Source organism: Sus scrofa, chromosome 8, assembly GCF_054392235.1.
Source record: "Sus scrofa isolate SSC_HxYL_T2T_F1_AM1 chromosome 8, Sscrofa_HxYL_maternal_Yorkshire_Landrace_v2.0, whole genome shotgun sequence".
NCBI classification, from domain to species: domain Eukaryota; kingdom Metazoa; phylum Chordata; class Mammalia; order Artiodactyla; family Suidae; genus Sus; species Sus scrofa.
Genome location: NC_139390.1, coordinates 122,099,946 through 122,127,181, shown reverse-complemented (window position 1 = coordinate 122,127,181; position 27,236 = coordinate 122,099,946). Strand labels below are relative to the sequence as shown.

Here is a 27,236-nt window from a genome sequence, read left to right as displayed (position 1 = left end):
AGGAAAGTTAATTAAAATGATGAAAGATTTCATTGACAGATGTTCTTTACCTCAAATATTTGACATTCTACTTGATGAACCACAGAGGCAGATTTATCAAAATAAAAATGAAAACATAAATTGTAGCTATCAGCATTACTATTTATTATTGCTATGAAAGTTGCTTTGAACAATAAGAAAATAAAGAAGAGGTATAAATATTGTAAATATATATATGTTTTTTAGATAATATAATAGTATATTTCTTATATACTTATACATAATAGTATATTTCTTATAAATATATATTTCTTAGATAATATAATAGTCTTAGAAAATCTAGAATAATCAAAGGAAAATCCAATAAAACTGGTAAGAATTTGTTTTAGTCATACACACACAACAAAAGCATTAGCTTTTTTCCACAGCAGCAGCAGCAGCCAGTCAGAAAACACATGAAGCTCATAACATCAAAATATTCTCCAAAATGAAATACTTAGAAAGAAGAGAATCACCTTTAAAGAAAATGAAAGAGTTGTGTGATGGGTACCTGAAAAATCTGAGAGACATAAAATACAATCTGGAAAGAAACATTCAATATTGTAAGATTCTTTATTTTTTCTTCAGAAGAGTGTATTAATATAACAATCAAAATCCTAAAAGGGTCTTCCTTTTTGATATTGAAACATAAATCCTAAGGTTCATTTGACAGACTAAACAGGTGAGAATGTCAAAAAAATAAGTGAGAATGTCAAAGAAATACTGAAAGATAATATATTGTTACCTATTAAAAATGAATAAACAACACTCTATGATACTACATCAGAAGAGACTAGATTAACAAGACATAATGGGATGTATAGAAACAGACTCCAAAACATTTAAATATTTGGTAAAAGAATAGGAAGCCATGTCAAATCACTGGGGGAAAGGGTATATTATTTAGGATACAATGTTGGCATCATTTATTACCTGGAATAAAATGAAATCATGTTTCTATTTTATACTGCAAAGAACAATGGTTTATAAGTGGAGCAAAAAATTATGTGGAAAAATTAGAATCACTGAAGAATAGAAAAAAGTACTTGATGACTAAAAATACTTGACAAAAAAGCACAAACAAGGTAATGAAATTTTTTTCCCTCACTAATAATTATAGAAATAGAAAACACACATATACACAATCATAATCATAGAAAGACAAAATGTAGTTTAAAGGTTCAGGATACCTTTGTTTTGCCCCTCCAGTTCACTCTCCACTGGTTTTTTCCTTGCTCTCTCCTGCGGGGAGACAACCTGTTTGGAACTACAAGAGGGACCCTATGTCCTCTGGCTTTCAAGGGAGTACAGACAATAGGGAGAGTAAGGGAGGATATATATTCCCCTGGTTCCCTGCTTGAAAAGTCACCTTGGCCTGGCTATGTTTGTTGGCCAAAGGTCACTGTTCCTCTCAAGATGGCTTTCTTTACTTGCTTCTCTTTCTTCATGTTCTGAAAACCTCTTCCTCCCTCATCCCTTTTGGCTTTTGGGTGGTAACAGGGCTGTTGCTAATGTCCAAAATTTACTGTATTATCTCTTATATTTTCATCAACATTCCACCATCATCTTTGTAACTATTTTATCCTAATTTGAGTGTACCATCTTTACCTGTTGGTTGAATTATGACAGTAAGTGTGTAGGGAAGAACTCTAAAATACACATGTTTTAGATATATAAATCCACATAAACTTTCTGGAAAAAAATTGGTAATATATTAAAAATATTCAAATACGCTTGCCTTTTAATAAAGAACTGATTCTTAGAAATTTGTTCCATGGACATAATCACAGACTATACAAGGCGGTATGGGAAAATACTTATCAAATATATTGTCCTCTTAAATTTTGAAAAACTTGAAATAATGTCAACCCATGATAAAAAGGATAGGATAAATGTATAATAATGAATATATATAAAGAAATACCATTTACTCATTAAAATCATATTTTAGAAAAAATACTTCTTAATAGAGAAAATATTCAGGATATATTACCAAAGCGAAAAAGACCCTATAAAACAATAAATTCACTATGATACCAATTTGGTGGTGCATATCATAGTGCATATGTGAGTGGCTATATGGATAAACACATGCATGTATGTACAAATATATTTTCATATACATAAGAATGATGCATAGAAATTATGAAGTGGTAGTCTGTGAGTCAGAGAAATTAACTTGAAATTCAAAATTTTAGCTGTGAAGAAAGAGGGCTGTTAAAATTAATGAAGGATACTCATTTGTCTCTAATCATTTATTATAATATACTACAAACCATTCCAGACACTTCTTATAAGAATATAGATACAGAAGTTCTAATGTTCAAAATGTAGTCAGCTATATTTTAAACTTCTTTCACATAAATCAAGAGATTTTGATTTTAATGAGATCATAAAGATTATGTATTTGCTACAACCAGGCTAAAGCCAGAGATCACTAAGATGTACTTCAGGTTTATAATACACAATATTATAGACCATGAACTGATAAATCTAAATGGATCCTTTCTTTTACCAATTAACATTAACCAGTCTTAAATAGGTTAGTACCCATTTAAAAATACTTTCTTACTGAAAATAAAAGTATTTCCAGGATAAATTAATTTTTCAATTCATTTAAGATCTGAAAAGAGTTCTAGATTCTAAAACATAAACTGGGCATGAAAAAAATGTAGCATTTAAATAAGAAAATCTATTGAATTATTTTTATTTGTTTGGCTATGTCCAGGGCATGCAGAAGTTCCTGGGCAGGGACTGTACCACACCATAGCAGCAACCTGAGCCACAGTGACACCACCAGATCCTTAACCCACTACACCACAAGGGAACTTCCTAATAAATTATTTTATTTACAAAAAGTCTGTTAAATATAACAGCAACTGCAACTAAAATTATCAGGTATAATTCAATAGATAAATTACTGCAAAAATTTAAATATATTCTATTTTAATGTTGTTACATTAAAAGACATCTTTGTATCTTTTTTTGGCTTAATATAACTTAATTTGCAATAAAAAGTAATTGCAAAAAAGGAAAAAAAATTGATAAAGGAGTTCCAGACAATATTTTCTGTGGTGAAGTAAATCTTTAAAATAATATCATAACTATAAAACGCATAGATGTGTTTTAACAATTATATACTCTATTAAAAATTCAAAAATTTTCTTTGGAATTTCTGGCCACATTGTCAGACATTCGAATGTGTTCGCAAGCATTTTTTTATAGGAAAAAATTAAAACAGATATTTTGTTGTAAAATCACACAATAAATTTACTGATTAAAACCCACAAGGCTACTCTAATTGAAATGATAATAGTGCTGTAAATGGTAAGAATACTATATATAAACAAGAATTAACCAATGAACGACAAATAGATTAAAAAGCCACAAGGTGATATGAATCTCTCAGGAAAGATAACTTAAAATTATTTGCTATTATACATTACTGTAAATTATTATCTCCTTTCCATCTAATCATATATAAATAATTTCTTAAACAATAAATTTCTTTAACAAAATTTATTATAACTTTGGCTGATAAATTTTCAGTAAGGTTTCATTGGTCTTCGAGACTAATCAATTTTTTTTCTCTCTCAAAATCAAAAATTCATACTTATTCAGTGAATTCTTACAATATTTTCACCCAATGGTGAAGAAGGACTTTAAAAATAACTCTGGCTTAAAGTAAATATTTAGCAGTTTCTAATAGGACTGATACCCTCTACATAAATAGAAATTAGGGCAGAGCCTAGATTTAGAGCTGGCCCCAAAAGCTAAAACAATAAAAAGACAAAGGTCAGGAGTCAACAACCATCATGGTTATCTTCACTTCCTACTGAATATCAGAACAACATGTTGAAAGACATTTGATTAAATGCTTAAAAAATCAGAATAAATCATTCTTTCAAAACATGATAAAACTCATCTCTTAAGCCAAAACTTATAAGTAAGACATAAGAAACACTTCCATTAAAACTAGGTGTATCCATATGAATTTTAAAAAATTCTGTTCTAGTCCTGTGAAGAATGTAGTTTGATAGGATTGCATTGAATCTATAGATTGCCTTGGGTAGTATAGTCATTTTGACAATTTTGATTCTCCTAATCCAAGATCGTGGAATATTTTTCCGTCTGTTTGTGTAATCTTTGATTTCTTACATCAACATCTTTAGTTTTCAGAGTATAGGTCTTTTGTCTCTTTAAGTAGGTTTATTCCTAAGTATATTATTCTTTTTGATGCTACTGTAAATGGGGTGGTTTCTCTGATTTCTCTTTCTGATCTTTCATTATTAATATATAGAAATGCAATTGATTTCTGTGTATTAACTGTAGCCTACAACTTTGCCACATTCATTGATGAGTTCTAACAGTTTTCTGGAGCTGTTTAGGGTTTTATAGTTATAGTATCATGTCATCAGCAAGGAGGGACAAACTGAAAGGTTACATGTGAAAGAATGAAAGTAGAACATTATCTAACACCATATACAAAAATAAACTCAAAATAGAGTAAAGACCTAAATATAAAGCCAGATACTATCAAACTCCTAGAGGAAAACAGACAGAATGCTCTGACACAAATCACATCAACATCTTGTTTGTGATCCATCTTCTAGATTAATGACAATAAACTAATTAAACTCAAAAGCTTTTGCACAGCAAAGAAAACCATTAAAAAATGAACAGACACCCCAGAGAATAGGGGAAAATCTTTGCAAATGATGCGACAGACGAGGACCTCATCTCCAAAATATACAAACAACTCATGAAACAAAACAACAAACAACCCAATTGAAAAATGAGTGGCAGACCTCAATAGATTTTTCTCCAAAGAAGACATACACATGGCCAAGAGGCATATGAAAAAATGCTCAACATTACTAATTATTGAGAAATGCAAATCAAAACTACAGTGAGGTACTACCTCACACCAGTCAGAATGTCCATCATTAACAAGTCAGCTAATAACAAATGCTGGAGACGGTGTGGAGAAAAGGGAACCCTCCTACAATGTTGGTGTGTATGTAAATTTGTACAACCATTGTGGAAAACAGTATGGAGGTATCTCAGGAAACTAAATATAGAACTACCATATGATCCAGCAAGCCCACTGCTGGGCATATAGACAGACAAAACTTTCATTGAAAAAGGTACACGCACCCTATATTTGTTGCAGCATTCTTCACAATAGCCAAGACATGGAAACAACCTAAAAGTCCATCAACAGATGAATGCATTAAGAAGATGTGGTACATGCATGTAATAGAATATAATTTAGCCATAAAAAAGCAGCACATAATGCGATTTGTAGCAACATGGACGGAACTAGAGATTCTCATACCAAGTGAAGTAAGCCAGAAAGAAAAAGACAAATACCGTATGACATCACTTATTTGTGGAATATGTAACAGATGATCCTATCTAAAAAGAAAAAAAAACAGCAACAGAAACAGATCATGGTGAAGGAGAGCAGACTTGGGGTTCCCAGTGGGGAAAGGGGAGGGAGTGGGATGGGTGGGCATTTTGGGGGTTTTTTGGATGCAAACTGTTATATTTGAAATAAATGGGCAGTGGGGTCTACCATACAGCACAAGGAAATGTGCTGTGAAATGTGCTGTCACTTTGCTATACAAAAGAAATAGAAGAAACACTGTAAATAAACTATAATAATTACGTAAATAGATAAGTAAGAATAAAGTTTATATTAAAAAACACTCAATGATAAAAAGTTAGGTAATAAAATAACAAAATCTTTATAGACCATTAAAAAAAATCTAAGTGTAAAATAAAGATGTCCACTACTACCATTGTTATTTAACACTGTTCAAAGAAATTATGTGAAGCAACTAAATAATAGATATAGGATGTATAGAACTGGAAAAAGCGAAACAATTTTTAGATGCTATATAACTGGAAAATATAAATCAAATGAAAAACTTATAATGACAGACTATTAATGTGGTAGATAAATGATGACAGTGAAAACTTACTGAGCGTTTACTATGTGACAGCAATGTTCTGAATATATTAACTAATTTCATACTTAGAATAATCCTATGAAGTATATAATACTAGTATCTCTATTTTATGGACAACAAGGAAACAGCTGGTGAGGCAGAGCTGGGGGTTCAAAAATTCTAGTTGGGGAGTTCCTATCGTGGTGCAGTGGTTAACGAATCCAACTAGGAACCATGAGGCTGCGGGTTCGGTCCCTGCCCTTGCTCAGTGGGTTAACGATCCAGCGTTGCTGTGAGCTGTGGTGTAGGTTGCAGATGTGGCTCGGATCCCACGTTGCTGTGGCTCTGGCGTAGGCCAGCGGCTACAGCCCCAATTAGACCCCTAGCCTGGGAACCTCCATGTGCCGTGGGAGCGGCCCAAAGAAATAGCAAAAAGGAAAAAGAAAAAAAAAAAAATTCTAGTTGGTGCGCTTTACCACTACACCAAACTGTTTGTAAAATAAATACTCTTTCTGTATATGTAACCAGCTAGAAAACATAATGAAATAAAATATCCCAATGATAATGGCAAATACAGGTTAAAATAGGAATAATCCTAATAAGAAATATATGAGAAAACTTTAAAATGCCACAGAAGAACTAAAAGACATGAATAAGTAGAAAGGCATACCCTGCTTTTAGAAAAAATACAACTCAATATCTTATGTTAATTTCCCCTACTTATTTATAAATTTAATTTTATAAATCTCAATGTTTTTGGTGGGGAGGAAGGAAAGAGACAAGCCAATTCTACACTTCACATAGAAACAATGGAAAATGAATGATATAATTTTAATAACCTCTTGGTACTGGAAATGAAACTGCAATAGACAAATATAATTAAAAACAGGATCCAGAAATGGATATAAAAACACATGGGTCCATAAAGGGGTGTCTGAATCAGTGGCAATCATTTATTTAAGAAAAATATCTTATTAAACTAACTCAAATACCTATTTGATCAGCATAGCTGTTTAAACTGTATTAACGAGATCAAGACTGTCAGGACTCTATTGTCTACTTTTTTTGCTAAGTGTTTTACTTAATTTCTGCATAATTTTGGAACAATATAATTCAGACAGATGTATTCTGGAATAATTCTAGTTTAGATGCTCATTTTGGCTCTGGGGGGAGTAAAGAAAGAAAGAACCTTTAGCAATGATTCTCTAGCAGATGTGAGAATGCTATATATGGACAGAAGCTTGTCCTTTTCTCATTATGTGCCTTTATTTGTTAAATACTGTGTTAGCGCCTGTAAAAATCAGGTTAACAAACCTACTTTTAGTAGTAGATTTATTTCTCATAAAACAAGCCTAATTTATTTATTTTGCATGTCTTAGAGGATATTCTGGGAGAATGGCTGGGGGAAAAAAAAAAAAAAAGACATTTATGCCCTGGGATTGTGAAAATCATTCAGCTAACTGAATCCAGTATATAACATCTGCCTCTGTTTTTGCTAACCTTTCAGGAGAATTGTGCCAGAATCTATTTCTCTTTAAGTGCCATGGAATGTCATTGACACATGAAATGAAATCCTGGACTCCCAGGTTGCATAAGGAAGAAGTCAGTGCAAGACCGCAGACATTTATTAGCAAGTTGAAACTGCTATCTATGCCCATCACTCTTCATGAAGAAAATATATTCCGTAGACTTACTCATGAAAAAACACGACTATAGGAGCTGTCTCAAATCAATAATGAATTCAATCAGGCTGCAAAGGAATAAAAATTGTCACCAGTATAACCTTCCTATCAACTGCAATGTAGAAATGCTAATGCTGTGTCAAAGCCTTGCCCTCGGTCTGTAGGGAAGTGTGCCTTGTCTCAGATCAGTTCAGCTGCTAGCTTTGGCTAATTCAAAGTAGGATACTCTACCCTAAATCATGACAATTGTTACTTTCCCCAAAGAGGACAATAATTCTTATTTATTTTCTTCATTTACGTTTTCCACCAAGAAACCCATCCCCCACACTTCTACCTCAAACTTCTAAATATCTTTCTTTTCTTTCCCAAGATCCATCCCCTCCCCCTCCAAAAAATCTTTTTTTTTTCCTCAATATAATATGCTCTAGGAATTTAGTGCTCTTTCAATAATTATTTGATTCTCGTCTGCTCTGGGTATTCTTCCAGCCCTTGTTTCACTTGCTGTATTTAGACAGCACTGCTCCATTCAGAACAGAGTGTGAATACTGAAATATCTACATTCGGAAAAGTAGCATTTACTAATTTGATGATTTAAAGTGAGAAGACTCAGGAATTTCTATAACTTTGAGGAAGATATATCTTTAATATGCAACTATGAATTTTGATTTCTCATAATTTACAGAAAAGGATAATAGCAAATGTTTAAAAATATAGCGACAAGATATGCAAAATGTAAATGTTTCAAGCTTTAGACTGCTGCAGTGAAACAACTAGATTTTTAAAATGAGAAAAAATATGGGAGTTATCATGGCTCAGCAGTTAATGAACCTGACTAGAATCCATGAGGACATGGGTTCAATCCCTGGCCTTGCTCAGTGGGTTAAGGATCTGGCATTGCCATGAGCTGTGGTGTAGACTGCAGATATGGCTCGAATCCCATGTTGCTGTGGCTGTGGTGTAGGCCAGTGGCTATAGCTCCGATTCTACTCGTAGCCTGGGAACCTCTACATGCCACGGGTGCAGCCCTAAAAGGACCAAAAAAAAAAAGAAACAGAAAAAGAAAAAATACGAAGGGTCAATGAGAAAAAGCAATGATAAACATGCATCACTAATTTACCTATTCTTGACCTGGAAATTAAGAAATACCCTTGAGTTATTTTGTTACATATATTTATACTCTGTTTCATTCGCAAAGGAATTGAGATTTTTGGTTCAGTTTACCCTTTCAAACAATCTAATAAATATTTTTTTTCCCCTTTCTGATACATTATTTTCGTCTGCCAAAATAGTTTTCTGGTGTGTTGAATTAAATTACACCCCAAATTTGCAACTGATATACTGTGGGAAAGGAAGTTTATAGAAAATGATAAAAATCTTGCTAACTCTGGACTTGAGGGGCTCTGTTTTAAATAACATTTGAGACTGGAAAATGAACAGCATGGTAGTAACAGGGGCAAGGCTGGGGCACTGCTGATCATTTCCTTCAAATGATCTGAAGATACATTCCCAGCCACCTTTCTCAATGTACCCTCAGTTAGCAAAATACTTAGAGAAGATGCAGTCCATGCTACTATGAAATGAGGACTGCGAAAACCTCTCTATAACTGTAAAGCTCTTAACAAATTAAATGATCATGTGCTTGGCATTTGGTGAGTGCTCAACAAATGTTTGCTGAATGAATAAAACAGTCAAAATTCTCTTAAAATGATAAAAAAGGAAAAGTAAAATTCAGTAAAGTTTTTTGGGGAAAAGATCATTGTCTATCTCTTGGTTCTTCCCTAATCTCTACCAACATTTTGCTTCTTCACATTTCTTATCTTTAAGCAAAACTCTTCATATTTTCAAGTTCTTAGGAAGGAGATAGTTTGTCACTTTCAATTCCTGATGCTTTCCACGTTATATGACAGTTTTGTTTATACTCATTCCTGTTCATACATTTATATCCCATAATTATTACTTGAATCACTACATACACTTAAGTTGATTAAATAGGGTTACTTTTTACTGATCTAAGAGCGAAAGCATAAAGTGTCAGTAGGGAACATAAGGTTTTTGAGTCCCAGATGAATTTCTCTACTTTATTGCCATACAAAAGACCTCTGAAATTCCAGTGCTATATGTCTTTACCACTGATTAAAAGTGGAACAAGCGGGAAGAAAAGCCGGGAAGAGAGAGAATTATAAGAGGGCTGGTCCTTGGCAGTAAAGGCAAGAGAAGAGGCTCAGAGAGTGAGTGAGTGGGCTGAGATTACTGAATAGCGGAGCAGGTGTAGTTTTGGCTTATGAAAGGAAAGTTAACTTGCTAAAAATATTAGACATAAATAACTATAAAACAAATAGTTTAGTACTAAAATAATACAAAAAATCAACATAGAAAATAACACTATCACCATAAGTATGAATGTCTTATCATTGTGGTTTCCCCCTCCATGAATAAACATTTTTGTTTAGCTTAAAAAAAATATGAGTCATGAGAAAATTGTGTACACATCATGTTAAGAATCACTCAGGGACTTCAGTTAAAACAGATTCTAGATGACACTCCTAAGAGATTGATTAGTAGAGATGGGATGTTCTTGGAGCCCCTACTATGCATTTTCAACAAGCATTACAGAAAGATCTTAAAAACCATATTTTACATACATTGTCTTATAGGAAATAGAGTAAAACTCTTATTAATTAGAGATAAATTTTTGTTAATTCATTCAAAAATGTTTATTGATTACTAGGTACTATTTATTTTCTGGTATGCGAGGCACTATGGTAGATTTTGGGGATACAGTGGAAAACAAGAGGTAAGTATAAAACATGAAAGTATATAATTACCAGTAAATTGCATGCTATGAAGAAAATGTAGATAGAACTGGTATGCCTGATGAATAAGGAGTTATGACTGAACACTTTGTTCAACTGACCAGTATAACCTTATTTGTGGTAAAGACTTCAATTAAATACACATATTTTGAAAGCACACTATTTCTTGGGCATTGAATTAGGTCCTGGGGGGGTCCTTAACATACCCATAAACTATCAGGAAAGAATATATGCAATTATTTCATTTATTAAGAGGTTATACTGTATCAAGCATTATATTATACTAAGCAACAAGAGCACAAAAATCAATAAGGTGCAGTTCCTAACCTTTAGGAATTTCATTTAATAAAGAAAATATAGGCAGATATAGAAACCATAAGGCAGAAATATATATAGGGTATTCCTAAAACTGGGAGAAATTTAAAGCATAAAAAAGCAAAAAGGAAAGACACACTAATAGAAGAAGTTGGTAAAGTAGGCAATGTAAAGTTTACAGGGCCTTTTAGACCATATCTTAATTTTTATTGTAAAGATAACGGGAAGAATGGCTGGTGTCTTTATAAAAAGGGGAAATTTGGACATAGTGACAAACAGGGAGAGGGAAGACCATGTGAGGACACTTAAGGGGAAGATGACTGAAATGAAACATTTACAAGCAAAGGAAAATGGATCATTGGCGAACACCAGGAACTAGAAGAGAGACAGGATTTTCTCCTTTCAGCTATAAGAGAGCTTGGCTCTGCCAACACTTTGATTTTGGACTTTTAGCCTCTAGAAGTTTGAGACAATAAATTGCTGTTGTTTTATGTTTTATGTTTAAAAACAATTAAAAAGATTATTCTAGCTGAAGTCTGAAGTATGGGTTAAAGAGGAATAGGAATGGATACAGGAAATTGTTGTAGGAAAGCAGGTAAGAGATGATGGTGAACTTGACCAAAATGGCATCAGAAATAGAAGAGAACAGATTTGTAAATAGTTTTCCTTGATTGACTGGATTAAGGGAGGCAAGAATCAAGGATGAATTTAGATACTGACTTGAACAAGTAGGGGAATGATAATGGTGGTTACTGATACAGGAAATGCTAGAGGAGGAGTAGCTTTAAGGGGAAAAGAAAAATTCAGTCTTGGACATGCTGGCTTAGAGGCTGCCTGTGAAACATCCAAGTGGAGTGTTGAGCAGGCGTTGGATATGGGCCTCCTAGAGCTAACAAGGGAAGCTTGAGCAGGAGCTAGTAACCGGAAGCCATGGTCACTGCTTGATGCAAGTACACAAGACTGTCCAACATCCATCTTGTGAGAGACTACACAGAACCCTGAGGAATGTGATATTAAATGACACAGAAAAGCAGGTTAAGACAGTGAAAGATACTGAGTGAAGAGAGGAGAGAGAAAAGATGAAAACAAGGGAATTGAAGTGTAGCAAAAACCCAGGAAAGATAATGTTTAAAAAAAAAGAGATCAAGTGAGATGAGAGATTGAAAATAATAATTTGAGACTTTTGTCAGGGGAATGGAGAAAGTGGAATTCAAAGTGAAGGCAGTGTAAGAATAGGTAAGATGTACACCCTCCGTGTGCATTTGTGTATGTGTATGTATATGTGTGCGTACATACCTATAAATAACAGAATAATTTAGTTATGGGAAAAAACTATTGTAGATTGGTGATATTCTCTATCTTTAGATCTATATGTAATTAAGACAATAATGTGAACTTCTGCACATATTCCTTTTCTAAGGATGTGGGTATATTTATCAACAAAAGTTTAAGAATTTGTCTACATGAGTTCCCTGGTGGCTCAGCAGGTAAAGGATCCATTGTTGTCACTGCTGTGGTATGGATTCAACCTCTGGCTTGGGAACTTCTGCATGCTGCTGGCATGCACCTCGCCCCCCCAAAAGAATTTGTCTAGGAATTTTAATGTAGTTTTCAGTTATCAGCTAACTGATAATAAATGAATAATCTGGCAACCTCATGATCATGCTAAATGGATTAAAATATAGTGATAGGCTATTATAAATGATTAACAAAAATAAACATGTATAGAAAACAAAAAGAATAACACTAAAGAATAAAAAACAACATGGATTTAAAAGTACTATTAAACACTAAAGAATAACAAACAGTATGGATTTCAAAAATAGTAAGGCTGCTTTATCTATTAAACTTCATTTTCCTTAATATGATGTTAATAGATACAGCTTTTACATATAATTTTAACCTAGTCAGTCCTTGATGAAGCATTAGATTCTGACAGACTACACAGTGTGAGCTGTTTACTTCCTTAACTTCAGAAAGAAGTTCTCATTAGCTCTGTCCAACTTGGAGGAGTTCTCTCTCTGACTAACAGAAATAAAAACCTGACTTAGCCACATCAAAGATATTATCCCTCTGAAGAGCAGCGCTGCTTAGGAATGACTATTCTTATCAAGACTCCCTTTTTAACACTGGACAGACTTCAGAAATCTTGCTGCAGTAGTTTTTGTACTCTCAACCAACCAAGGCATTTTCTGCCAAAGACTCAGAGCTTCCACTAACACCATTTTTCTCAGTATAAGGGCTCATAACTAAAAAAACAGTACTATGAAATTAACTTATATTAGTGCAGCTTAAGGATATGCCTCTTTGCCATTTCTTCTGATATTCTTTTCCCCGCTCCTCATTCAGCAACTTACATAGCCTCATTTTATAAATATGAAGTCATACATTTTTTCCCATGATATTTGCTATAGAATGGAATATACTTTTGAAAGCACTAAAGTCATCACTTAAATAAAATGTAATAATTAAATACCCCTTGGACACACAGTAAAATGCTATCAATAGCTAATAAGAAGAAATTATCTCTGGTAGGCTTAGACTAGAGAACTCAAGAAAGGTATATTCAAAATAAAAGATGATTAAATGTATAATTAGAATAACTATAGTAAGGTATTTAAAATATAAATTCAAATCCATGTATATAAGAGCTCCTTTATTTCCCTGCAGATAATTACAACTACTCAGCTTCTTTCAACTTTTTATGTACTTAATATTGACAAAGTCACAAACTCGTGTTATCATAAAATCTTGGCCCCTCCATACCTAACATACGAGAACAGTGGAAATCTATAGTCTAGCAAGTTCCCTCATTAGTAGAGGAAATGTGACCTATTCCAGTGAGTGGGCTCTTTACCAAAGTACAGTATGCTTTGGAAAAAGTAAGTAAAACAAAATTAGGTGAATATGCAATATTATTTTTATTTTCCATAAATCTTTTATTAGGATAGTGTTGAGATTTCTCACGGTGATAAATAAGAATTCTTGATCTTCTTTACTTACATAAACCCTATAAATCTTTCAAAAGCTAAGTAAAATAAAATAAATTGTGAGGGGCAATCAATCAATATCTAATATACGTAAGCATCATGAAAGTGATAAGAAAAACACCTACTTTAGCTGTACCCAGAGGTTCTGATGTGTGTGTAGGGTTCTTATACCTTTTTCTAGGTATTTTAGAATTTTCATTTGAAATGTCTTCCTTATCTGAAGAGTTAAGAAAGAGATTGTTTATTTTCTTTTTCCTTTTTTGGTTTATTTTAAATTTCTAGGTAGTAAGAAAATTTTGTTTTTATATATATTACTTTCTAAATGAATGAATATGATCTGAGAAATAGTATCTGTATTATTCCTACTTCTTAAAATTTACTGAAATTTATTTGTGGCCAAAAACATGGGTTTTTCTTCATTGTGTGTTTGTGTGGCAGTGAAAGCTCCATGATCCCTTGAAAAGGTTTGTGAGTACAGATGTATAACAAAATCTTAAAAATAACATCTGTCCAATAACTATTATACACATAGAATAACAGGAATTTCTTTTCATCACATGTGTATGGTAGCAAAATGAAGACAACAAGAATTGAAGGACTTGGATCAATTCTATAAATACTGCTGAATTGTTCTATGGTATTTTGAATCTCAAAGAATGGAAAACAATAGTAAAAGTACACTGTAGTAGTTTTCACTGCTATGATACTAAGTACTTTGAAAAATAATCAAAATCTAGCAAAAAGTACATAACCAAATAGAAAACACCAATTTTTTTTGTTTATTTTCTTTTTAGGGCCACACCAGCAGCATATGGAAGTTCCCAGAATAGGGTGAATTGGAGCAATAGCCACAGGCCTACACCACAGCCACAGTAACATGAGATCTGAACCGCATCTGTGACCTATACCACAGCTCACAGCAGTGCTGGATCCTTAACCCACTGACCGAGGCCAGGGATCGAACCTGCATCCTCATGGATACTAGTTGGGTTGGTTACCATTGAACCACAATAGGAACTTCGCAAACAGCAAATTCAATGATAAAAATGATCCCTGGAAAACACACAGCTATCCACATTCACAATAGTTCCACTGTATTCAAAAGACCTAATATATCTGACATACTTCTTCTTTAATATGTATGTAAATTTCTTGGAGTTGAAAATTATATGTGTGGGAAGTTTCCTGTGGTGCAGGATGTTAAGGATCCACTGTTGCCACAGCTGCAGTGCAGTTTGCAACTGTGGCATGGGTTTGATCCTTGGCCCGGGAACTTCCACACACCATGGGTGTGGCCAGAAAAAAGAAAAGAAAAGAAAAAGAAAATTGTACATGATTACATTACCTATTGCTTTTAAAGCTAATATTGAGGCTGAATCAGTAGCAACTTAAAAAAAAAATTCAGCAGTTCAGTGGTAGTGATAAGGTGCTGCCAGGCATCTCACTTGAAGAATTCTACGAATTTCCCACCATTCCTCAAATCTCATGGTCAAAGCACTAATGTATAACCCTCACACCCCATCCAATAGTTCCACTCAATGTTTGAACACTGGACAAGAATGTATATAAGTGTGTATGTGTATAAATATATGTCTATATACATAGCAGAGCCTTGGTAAGTAATTAATCTCAGAATGATGGGAAAAAAATTACTTGGTTTGCTCAACTATGATTCAGTCTCACTTTGGTGTACATCTTCGAGTTTGGACATACTGAAGTAAATACCAAAGAACAACTAAACAATAAAGTTTATTCTTTTAAGATGTAGACTGGGGAAAGGATAGGAAGAAGAGGTTAATAAAGGATATTGACAATTACACAGATATATTGTCTATATGCCCTAGGGAAATTGTGGCAGTTTAAGGTTAAACCACTATACATATTTTGTACATCTATCAGCAGACAAAATAATTGTTTTGTTGTTGTTTTTGCTTTGCTTTTTAGGGCTGCATCTGTAGCATATGGAAATTTCCAGCCAGGGGTCAAATCAGGGCTATAGCTGTAGCCACCAGGCTACACCACAGCCACAGCAACAGGAGATCCAAGCCATGTCTGTGACCTACACCACAGCTCACAACAACACCAGATCCTTTAACCCACTGAGTGAGTCCAGGGATCAAATCCGCATCCTCATGGATAGTAGCCAGGCTCATTAGCACTGAGCCACAGCAGGAACTGTCCAAGATAATTATTGATATTAACTTTCATAGCTTGTATCATAAACATTCCTCCCAATATAGAAAATTATTAATCTAATGCTGAGTATATTTTTTTCCAATCTCAAATGTTCTAAGTGTATGTGATTTCTCCATTTCTTTCCTCAAATTTATTCTCTTATAGTCTAAGCTACTTTTCAACATGATAAGAAATGTGAATGATTCATCTAGTCTCAACTGAGTATTACTATAACTAGGAATTCTTCACCTCATCTAGCCAGTTCACTAGTGAAGACTGTCTCCACTTGTACAAAGAACAAAACAACAGGTAAAGAACTAAAGAGCCCAGTGTTGTTGAGGATACAGGGAACTATGCATTTTCATTTACTGCTGTTGGAAGTTTAATTGATTTAAAACTCTTTTTCTGGAAAACCACCAGCAATATATTAAATACCTTTAAAAAAAGAGGTCACATAACTGCTTTTCCTTCTACCTTATTGTAAAAACATTTCAACTTATTTAAGAGGAGGTACATAGGTGATTGCATGACTGTATATAAATATATGCATGAGGGAAACAAAAGAAAATTTTAAAAAGTTAAATAATTATAGAGTAAGACATGATATATAGTAATATATACACTTACAAGAATAAAAAAGAAAAACACACGATTTATATTACTGATAAAGTTAACTTGCTTTAAGTAATCTTCTGAATTTTCTCGACTCTAAAATGGGGATAAAAATACTTACTTCAGAGAGCTGTTTAGGAACAAATAAAATAGAGTACCTGAGCACCTGAAAACTATAAATCATTGTGGTGTAGTTTTTAAATTGCTCAAACTATAAAAAGCAGTAGAGTTATTATCAAGATGAAACTTTGCAGACTAGCATTTATAACAGACTTTCAGATCTATTCTAACTTAAAGTATACAAATGTATTTTAAAGTTTTTATGTACACTAAGCTCATATTTAATCCATACTTAAAGCATAGCCATAAACTAAGGATAATTCAGTGAATGTTTTTCGTACTTTATGACAATAGTATAAACAAGCAGTTATTAATATTACATAAAAACCAAATTTTATTTAATGAAATTCTAGACTAGTATATATGTTCATAAACAAGAATAATAATTCTTGCTTATTCATGGTGTACATGCAACTAAAGCCATTCATCAATAAGCTAATATGGTGATTAAATTTTAAAGAAATTCAGTGTTGAGCAGTCTTTCTAAAATACATTCAGTTTTCAAAATAATCTATTTTATTCTATTCATCAGTTACATACTTTTACATATATATAATACATACACATATGCATACATAATATATTTATATTTTTCTCTCAGTTAATAAGCTGTAGTTAGAATCATCAAGTACAGTCTTAGTTATTTAAAGAAAAGTAGATGGGAAAGATTTTGGCACTAGATAAAACAATCCCTCTGGCAATTTTTGGGATCAAAATAGTATTAAAACTAAGAGGTAAAGGTCAATGTGAAGTTTTAAACCGAAATTACTGAGGTAAAACTGCCAGAAAAATTCTTTCTTTGGAGACAGCCTCCCTCTTCCTCACTCTCCCTATTGTCTGGCAGTTAGAGGTAAATCACTATACATATTTTGTACATCTACCAACAGACGCTTTATCACTGTAATAAAGCTAACATAGCCAAAGGGAAACAGAAGAATAGAGAACATCTCTTCTTTTGTACGTATTATTTAAATACAGAAGACTTTCAGAAAATTTTTATGTAGTTTTCAAGGTTGAAACATTTAACCTTTAATTATTAAATGTGTAATAATGATTGTTACAATTTTTTGAATGCTTATCACATATCAGACACTGAATTAGGTGTTTTATTCAAAAACCCTGCAAAGTAGGAATTATTATAATTAAGCTCACTTTTACAAACAGGGAACTAGAGAGGTTATGTGAATTATTCAAGACCATAAGACCAAAAAGGAACAGGGTTGAAATTTGAAACCAAGTTCATCTAACAGCAAAGCTCATGATTTGTTACAATAGTCTGCTTCTGGGAATCAGTATGATAGACACATGCATAAATTATAGTGTAATTTTCTTCTTATAGCTGTTCCCAAGCTTCTATTCTACACGTAACAGAGTGTAGTTTATGTTTCAATTTACAAAAGCCATTTTTTATCTGTTATAGAATACGACATGGAATATACAGTATACAAATCTGAACTGTGATTATCCTAAATCTAACAAATATGTTTTTTATAAGGTATACATATATAATTTCTTGTATCTACTTTCTTTTATTCTAACATTTAAATCTGAACAAAGAAGAATTCAAACAAACAATTCTAGAATGGAAAAGGGGGACAAAATTTGAGGTAAAATGTAAAAACAAGTAAACATATTTTGTATAAAGAATTACATAAATATAAAAATTAGACAACATAGACACTTAAAAGAGGGTTTTGATAAAATCAACATGGTATATGGATGGCCAAAAGGCACATGAAAAATGCATAACATCGCTAATTATTAGAGAAATGCAAATCAAAGCTACAGTGATGTATTGCCTCACAATGGTCAGAATGGCCATTATTGAAAAATCTATAAACAATAGAAATAAATCCTGGAGAGAATTTGGAGAAAAGGGAACCTTCCTACACTGTTGATGGGAATGTAAACTGGTACTATAGAGAACAGTATGGAAGCTACTGAAGAAAACTAAAAATAAAAATACCATATGATCCAACAATCCCATTCTTGGGCATATATCTGGAGAAAATTATGATTTGAAAAGTTACATGTACCCCACTGTTCACTGCAGCACTATTTGTCATAGCCAAGACATGGAATAACTTAAAACGTCCATCAACAAAGGAATGGATAAAGATGTGGAACATACACACAATGGAACATTATTCAACCATTAAAAAGAAAAATGAAATAATGCCATTTGCAGCAACATGTATGGACCTAGACATTATCATACTAAATGAAGTAAGACAGACAAAGACAAATATCACAGGATATTATCATTTATCTATGGAATCTAAAAAAATGATGCAAATGAACTTATTTACAAAACAGAAAGAGACTTCAAAACAAACATAATTACCAAAGGGAAAGGGAGGATATAAATTAGTTAGGAGTTCGGGATTAATATACACACACACTATTGTATGTAAAATTGATATTCAATAAGGACCTACTGTATGGGACAGGGAACTCTACTTAATAGTCCATAATTACTTACATGGGAAAAGAATCTGGAAAAGAATGGATATATGTATATGTCTAACTGAATCATTTTGCTGTACATCTGAAACTAACACATTTTAATTCAACTATACTCCAGCATAAAATAAAAGCTAAATTAAATCATGGTAATAAAATAGATAATTTTAAAGAGTGAATTTATAAAAACTGACTCAAGAAGAATGGATAATCAAATATCTCCCTGGTTAAAAGGCATCAGACTCAGGTGGTTTTACAGACAAGTTTTTTACTCAGTCTATAAGAAACAGGTAATTCCCCTTCTATTAACAGAGTAGTAAAAAAAGGGAGAGAGAAATATAATTTTAAGATCAAAGAATGACAAGGACAGACAGGAAAAGAAAACTATAGATTTATCTCACCTATAAGCATAGATGCAGAAATTCAATATTAGCAAATACTAGCAAATAGAATACAGTTGGCATTTCTTTTTGTGATCTACTACACTTTATCTCAGAAATGCAAGGGCCATTCAATATCCAAAATTTTAATAATGTAATACATTATCAGAATAAAATAGCAAAAAAGGTGATCCTAATCAATCCTTACTAATAGAATATGCATTTGATAAAATTTAATACTCATCCAGGTACTCTTAGTAATATGCAAAAAGAAAGGAAATTCATTACCTAAACAGAGTATTCGTCAAAAATGTCAAACTCAATGGTGAAATTAGAAGCATTTTCATTACATTCAGCTACATAAAAATCCACCCATTCTCATCACTTTTATTGTACTTTATATTAAGTGGTCCTATACAATGCAATAAGATACATATATACACAAAATCAGAGATATAATAATAAAAAAGCAACTACAAAGAGATATAGTTATCATATGTATAGTTGATTGGATTAGCTACATAAACTTCCAAGAGTGTTTACAATTTGTTAGATTTGAAAAAGATAATCAACTCCAAAACACTTGCTATTTACCCAAAGGAAATGAAAATGTAAAACCACACAAAAATGACACATAGGTGTCAACAGCAGCATTATTGACAACAACTAAAACTTAGAAGCAACCAAGATTTCCTTCATTTGGTGAATAGTTAAATGAACTGGAGTTCATCCAATGGGCTATTATTCAGCATTAGAAAATGTGCTCTCAATGGAGGAAACAACTATATGATATTCTAATGAAGGCAAAAATAGGGAGACAGTAAAAAGATCTTAGTGGCTGGGGGCAAAGTGGGGATGAATAAGTAGAACACAGTGGATTTTTAGGGCATATATGATGCATATATGTCATTTATACATATGTTCCAAACCCAGAGAATGTACAATACTAAGTGTGAACCCTAACATAAATTATGGACCTTGGGTGATGATACTGTGTCAGTGTAGGTCCATCATTTGGAACAAATATACCACTCTGTGAGGGATGTTGATAACAGGGAGGCTATGCATGTGTGGGGTAGGGAGTATATAGGAAATCTCTGCACTCTCCACTCAATTTTGCTAGAAACTTAAAAGCGCTTCAAAAAAAATAAAGTCTCTTAAAAAAGAATCAAACTAGTTTGTTGATTATAAAATGTAAAATAAACTGATCTACTAGTAATAATCAATTACAAAACATAATAGCTTAAAAGATATTCATCATAAAACTAACAAATTAATGTACTTCTTCTTATTTCTATCTAATAGAAATCTCTAAATTCACATGTTCAAAACTGAACACTTGATTTTTACCTTCCAATCTGCTCTTCCTACAATTCTTTATATCAGTAAATGAATACATCAAAACACCACCCTTCTAGCTTAGGCCAGAAACTTTGGGTTCATCCTTTATTACTTTCTCTTTTGTACCTCACATTCAATGAGTCAGCAAAATCTGTTGTTTCTGCTTTCAAAATATATTTACTGCTGTAATAGGGAAGAACAAATCTGACTCCATAATGTATCTGCTTTCTTTAACTGAAATCTTTGTATTCTATTGCTTTTCCTACAAGAATGCTGCCTATAGCCTGAAATATACAGATTAACCCATTCTCATGGCTCTGACCTCTAAAGGCACAACAATTTCCCACACATAGAGAGAAAAGCTGCAGAACACAGAATAATATTTATCTTGTTAGAGGACTATAGGAACATTGTGACCTGACCTATGTGAACAGCTTCAAGAACAAAGGATTCCAACATCAAAGAGTTGGAACAACAACCAACCACACCCTTTTAATACAAAAGAAGAAGTTGAATTTTAACTTGGGTAAGATGGTTCTTTGGAACTCTAGTCCACCATCTTCTCAGACAGCTGGCTTTCCAAATAAAGTTGCTATTCCTTGCCCCAGCAACTCATCTCCTGATTTACTGACCTGCCATGCAACAAGCACTCCAGGTTGGACTTGGTTAACACCACCTCTCATCACCTCTACTGCTACCCTTTGGTTACAAGCCATCATAGCTTTGTCCCTGGTCTCCTTGTCTTGCCTTTGTCCCTCCTATTTTCTATTTTCTGTATAGTAGCCAAATAATCCTTTTACATATAAATCTGACCCTGTTACCATTCAGCTCAAACTGAAAAATGAATGGCTTCTCATCTCAATTGTCATAAAGTTGAAGTCTTCTTATTACACAAGACCTGACCCACTGATCTCCGTAATTTTACATTTTCTACTCTCCTCTTCACTTATTCCATTCTATATATAGTCCCCTTACTGTTCCCCAACATAAAAAGAATGCCCTACATTGAACTTGCAAGATGAATTTTATTCCCCCTTAAGAAATCAATATAACTCACTCTCTCACTTCCTTTAGGTTTTGTTCACAACTTTCTTTGAATCCCTTATATAAAAATAGTAACTTTTCTTTAATGTTTTCCAACCATTCCCATCCTTGGCATTCTCTATTTCCCTTCTTCTTCCTCTTCTTTTAAAAATTGAAATATAGCTAATATACAATATTATAATAACTACATAGTGATTTGACATTTGCAGACATGAAATGATCACCATTAGAAGTTTAATAACCATCTACCCCCATACAAAGCAAGTAAAATGTTATTAACCATATTCCTTACGCTGTGTATTATATCCCTATGGCTTATTTATTTTCTAACTGGAGGTTTATACCACTTGATCATCACCTATTTCATACATAATCCCCTGCTGACCCATTCTCCTCAGGCAACCATCGGTTTGTTCTCTGTATTTATGAGTCTATTTTCATTTTGTTTTGTTATTTGTTTGTTTTAGATTCCATATATGAGATCATATGATATTTGTCTTTCTCTGTCTGACTTATTTCACTTGCCATAATACCCTCAAGGTCCGTCCATGTTGTTGCAAATGACAAGATTTCATTCCCTTTTATGGCTGAGTAGTACTCTATTATGTATCTATATATCATATCTTCTTTATCCATTCATCTATCAGTGGACACTTAGGTTGCTGCCATATATAAATAATGTTGCAATGAACCTTGGTGTGTAGTTGTCTTTTTGAATTAATTTTGTTTTTTTGTTTTTTTTTTCCAGGTAGATACCCAGAAGTGAAATGGCTAGATCATATGGTAGTCCTACTTTTAGTTTTCTGAGGAAACTCCATATTGTTTTCCATAGTGGCTGCAGCAATTTACAATCCCACCACCACTGCACAAGAGTCCCCTTTTCTCCACATCCTCACCAACACTTCTTATTTGTTTTGTTTTGTTTTTTTTTTTTTTTGATGATAGGAATTCTAACATGTATGAAGTGGTATTGCAGTGTGGTTTTAATTTACATTTCCATGATGATTAGTGATGTTAATCATATATTTGTTAGCCATCTTTAGGTCTTCTTTGAAAAATGTCTATTCAGGTCCTCTTCCCACTTCTTTTTTAAAAAAATTTAACATCTTTTATTAAAATTTTTTGTTACTGTTTTGCTTTTTTGTTTTTCGGGTTTTTTTTGGCTTTTTGCCTTTTCTAGGGCTGCTCCTGTGGCATATGGAGGTTCCCAGGCTAGGGGTCGAATTGGAGCTGTAGCTGCTGGCCTACACCACAGCCACAGCAACACGGGATCCAAGCTGTGTCTGCAACCTACACCACAGCTCATGGCAATGCCGGATCTTTATCCCACTGAAAGAGGCCAGGGACTGAACCTGCAACATCATAGTTCCTAGTTGGATTCGTTAACCACTGAGCCACGTCAGGAACTCCTAAAATTTTGTTTTTAGTTTTTGGAATTCCCAGGCCAGAGATCAAACCTGTGCCACAGCAGTGAAAATGCTGGATCCTTAACCTGCTAAGCCATCAGGGAACTCCACTCTGCCCATTCCTCAACTGGGTTGTTTTCTTAATGTTGAGTTGTATGAATTCTCTCTCTCTCTCTCTTTCTCTCTCTATATTGCTTCTTAGGGCCACACCTGTGGCATATGGAGGTTCCCAGGCTAGGGGTCTAATTGGAGCTACAGCTGCTGGCGTACGCCACAGCCACAGCAACATCAGATCTGAGCCACATCTGCGACCTACACCACAGCTCATGGCAACACCAGATCCTTAAGCCGCTGAGTGAGGCCAGGAATTGAACCTGCATCCTCATGGATCCTAGTCGGGTTCATTAACTGTTGAGCCACAAAGGGAACTCACGAATTCTTTGTGTATTTTTGATATTAGTTCCTTACTGGATATAGGTTTGCAAAGATCTTCTCCCATTCACTAGCCTGCCTTTTCATCTTACTGATAGTTTCCTTTGCTGCACATATATTCACAGTGGAATATCACTCGATCACTAAAAAAAAAGAAACCTTGCCATTTGTGACATCATGGATGAACCAGAGGGTATTATTTTACATGAAATAAGTCAGAGAAAGATAAGTACACATGATTTCACTTATATGTGGAATCTAAAAAACACAGTAAATATTTACTTTTTTTTTTTTTTGCTTAGTGTCTATACGACTTCCACTGCCAAATGCAAATTCTATGAGGGAAGATACCTTTTTTTTTTTTTTTTTTTTTTTTTCTTACTGCTATGGCCCCAGCAATTAGAATAGTATTTGTTCTACTTTATGGTATGTATTCAAATCTATTGTTGAAAAAACAGACATTGGTTTTTATATTATTCATTATATTTTTCTTTATGGTTGAAATATATCAGAAAAAGAATGAAATAAATTCTAAAGAAAAGTGAACTAAAACTTTAATGTTCTTCAGATAGCAACTGTTCCTGTAAATAATGTGGTATATTTTTCTCTTCCATTCTTAGTATTGTTGTTGATAAGGATAATAGATTTGACCTATGGGCACACAAAAACATTTGTTTTCTATCACAACGTTTTAGCGAATTGACCCAGAACTCGGAGACCTACTATAATTAGGAATGTATACAGGATTTGGGGTTTAGTGACATTTAAACTATTAAACTTTTAAACAAAAATCTAATTTCTGACAATGATGCAAGTGGAAGAATTTAAAACTATTTACTCAAATTTAAAATAAACAGCAACTTTTCTTAGCAAAATTTTACTTTATCACAAAATGAAACTCACATTTCTTGAACTGTCAATATTTCTTTCTGACCTTTTAAAATCAACTACCTCTCAACCTTTTTGCTTCACTCAAGAATTAAAATATAGTAGACAAATAGCATAGAGTATGAGTGACATCAGTGGAATGGCAGAGCAAGGATCTCAAAAAAGCTGCTCTTCCAAAATCATAATCACAATACTGGCAAAGATTATCAAATAAACTTTTTAGAACTCTGGAAATTAAACAAAGATCTAAAGCAATCTATGGAGTACATAATGAAAAGAAACACCTCCTCAATTTCAATAAGAGTGTGTTTGTGGTTCTTTGCCCATTCTCATTTCCCTCTCATCAGCTCCAAAGTCACCTTAAAAATCAACAGTCTCACAAACTAGAAGTCTAGCAACCACTGAACAGGACAGAATGGTTTTAGAGATCCCAAAAGTATCATTTCAGGGAATTGTGATTATTTGACCTGTCTTCCAGTTCCCTAGAAACCTCTCCTCACAGTGCTTGCCTTTATTTGACCTGACTCAAAGCTCTCTTGGTGCAAAGAGACCTTCCTCTGAAAGCATCTGTCAAAAACAGTCAGCAGCAATTGTTTAATATTGTAGCTGCCTGAGGTAGCCATAACTGTTGGGGCAAATAAGAAACTGACAATAATTAAATATTAAAATTAAAACCTGGGGAATACAATGTTTATACGGGGCTTTGAAAGATCCAACATGATACTGGGAATCTAGAAGTCTATCTCTGTGTACACAGGATGTCTGCCTGTCCAGGAAAGCCCTAAGAAGGTCCTAAGCTCTCACCTTTGGTTGACCTCAAGACATGAAATAGCTGTGTGAATATAATCATATATTAGAAAATAGCTATGTTAGAAGACATAAATAGTAACAGCATTATGAACTATAATGATATTAACATATATTAATTCAACATCCATCTTCTTTTAGAGTTTATAAATTAAATTTGCCAATACATACCAGATCTGTTTTGGGAGGATCTGGACACTCAGTGGAGAAATAAGGTGTTGAACTTCTGACTCCGCTGCTATCAGAAGCTGACTTTGGAGGTTGAGCATGCTGTCTGTAAGTAGCACTTTTAGGAGTCCAACAAAACAGGTTGATTGATTCTCGCACACAGCGTTCAATGTCTATTTCTGGAGAGAAAAATATTTTTTTAAAAAAGCACACAAAGAAATTTAATTTCTCTGTTTATGTAAAAACCACAATCTTTTATAAATGCATATATACAAATATGGCTAAGATGATAACTAATTAGAAAAGATGTCAGTAAAAAAATAATATAGATATTAATCAGCACATTTATGACTGGAATGGTAGAGGGTACTTTGTATTACTATGTAGATACATATACAGATATATTTGTATATGTGTTTGTATACTTCAGTATATTGTTATTTAAACCTCATAGAATATAACACATATCCTTATTTAAGAGTTTGCTCCATTAACTTTGATAATATTTCCACTTCCTCAAAGTAAAATATAGGTTGGGTGGAGGGATTCAGATGTTAATTCATCATGACTTCAAGTATGCTAAAAGTTTAATTTCCACCTATTAAAGAACATACAAAATAATCAGGGCAAAATTTACAAAAATCTCAATTCAGCATTTCTCTGTTTTTAAAATAATTTCTTGACTTAACTGCAGAAAAGTATGAGGCTTCATATAGACAGAAATTAAATCTACTTGACTAAAATGATACAAAATTTCATAGATTTCCCTTTCTTTCTCAGTTTTGAAATTTAAGCTTTTTTGACATAGAAGTAATATACATAGGAAAATTATTACTAATATGCCAAATTATTGTGCTTTTTGATAGGACTGTAACTCTTTAGGAGGTTAATATTCCTGATGGAGAGTAAGATGTTCCTCTACGAGGAAAATGGACTTATCATAGAAAGGCAGTAGTAATTCAAGAAACTGCTTAGGATGAAGTAGTTTAGCATGAACTAACTTTTCCCTTCCTATTCATCATATTAGTACATGGCAGATATTATCATTTCCTCTGCAGAAGTCCAAGTGTGTTAGTTCAGATAAGCAATGGAGAAAAATATACTACATGTTTTAAATTTCAAAAGAATAGGTCCCTATTTCTCTTTTTGAAATAATGAGCCTCTATATAAGGGGTAAAGGAAATAGTCATTTAAGTTGATTCTGTGAATAGTGCACGAGTCATGTGTTTAGAGTTGTCTGTTTTCATAAAGTGGAAAATCCTTAGAGAGGGGCAGAGGAATGGACACTTAGTGAGCATCTATAATTTGACAGGTGTTGTATACTTTCACTTAGCCCATTTAATTGCCTTTTTTTTTTTTTTTTTTTTTGCCATACCTGTGGCATGTGGAAGTTCCCCAGCCAGGAAATGAACGTGTAACACAGCAGTGACAATACCAGATTCTTAATCCACTAAGTGGCCAGGGAAATCCTAGCCCATTTAACTCTTACAGTGGTTCTTATAGATGTATTACAATCTCCTTTATTTCTGTTGAAGATGAAATATTAAAAAAATTTTAAGACATAAGGAAGCTAAGTGAATGTGTTAAGTGTTATTAAGAATAGAATGTCTGAGATTACTACAGGGTTA

The 27,236-nt window shown here is 33.3% G+C and overlaps 1 protein-coding gene across 6 annotated transcripts in view; it reads right to left on the bottom strand.

Moving 5' to 3' along the window:
* Nucleotides 1–27,236, bottom strand: part of TBCK (TBC1 domain containing kinase) — a 223,947-nt gene that overhangs the window by 56,984 nt on the left and 139,727 nt on the right. For all 6 annotated transcript variants that reach the window (XR_014813250.1, XM_021101698.2, XM_084973265.1 and 3 more), the window contains one exon: nucleotides 25,612–25,787. Coding sequence is in view for 5 of the 6 variants with exons in the window: in XM_021101698.2 (XP_020957357.1) it covers nucleotides 25,612–25,787 (176 nt within the window). In the remaining variant the exon portion in view is untranslated. The remainder of the gene's footprint in view (nucleotides 1–25,611; nucleotides 25,788–27,236) is intronic.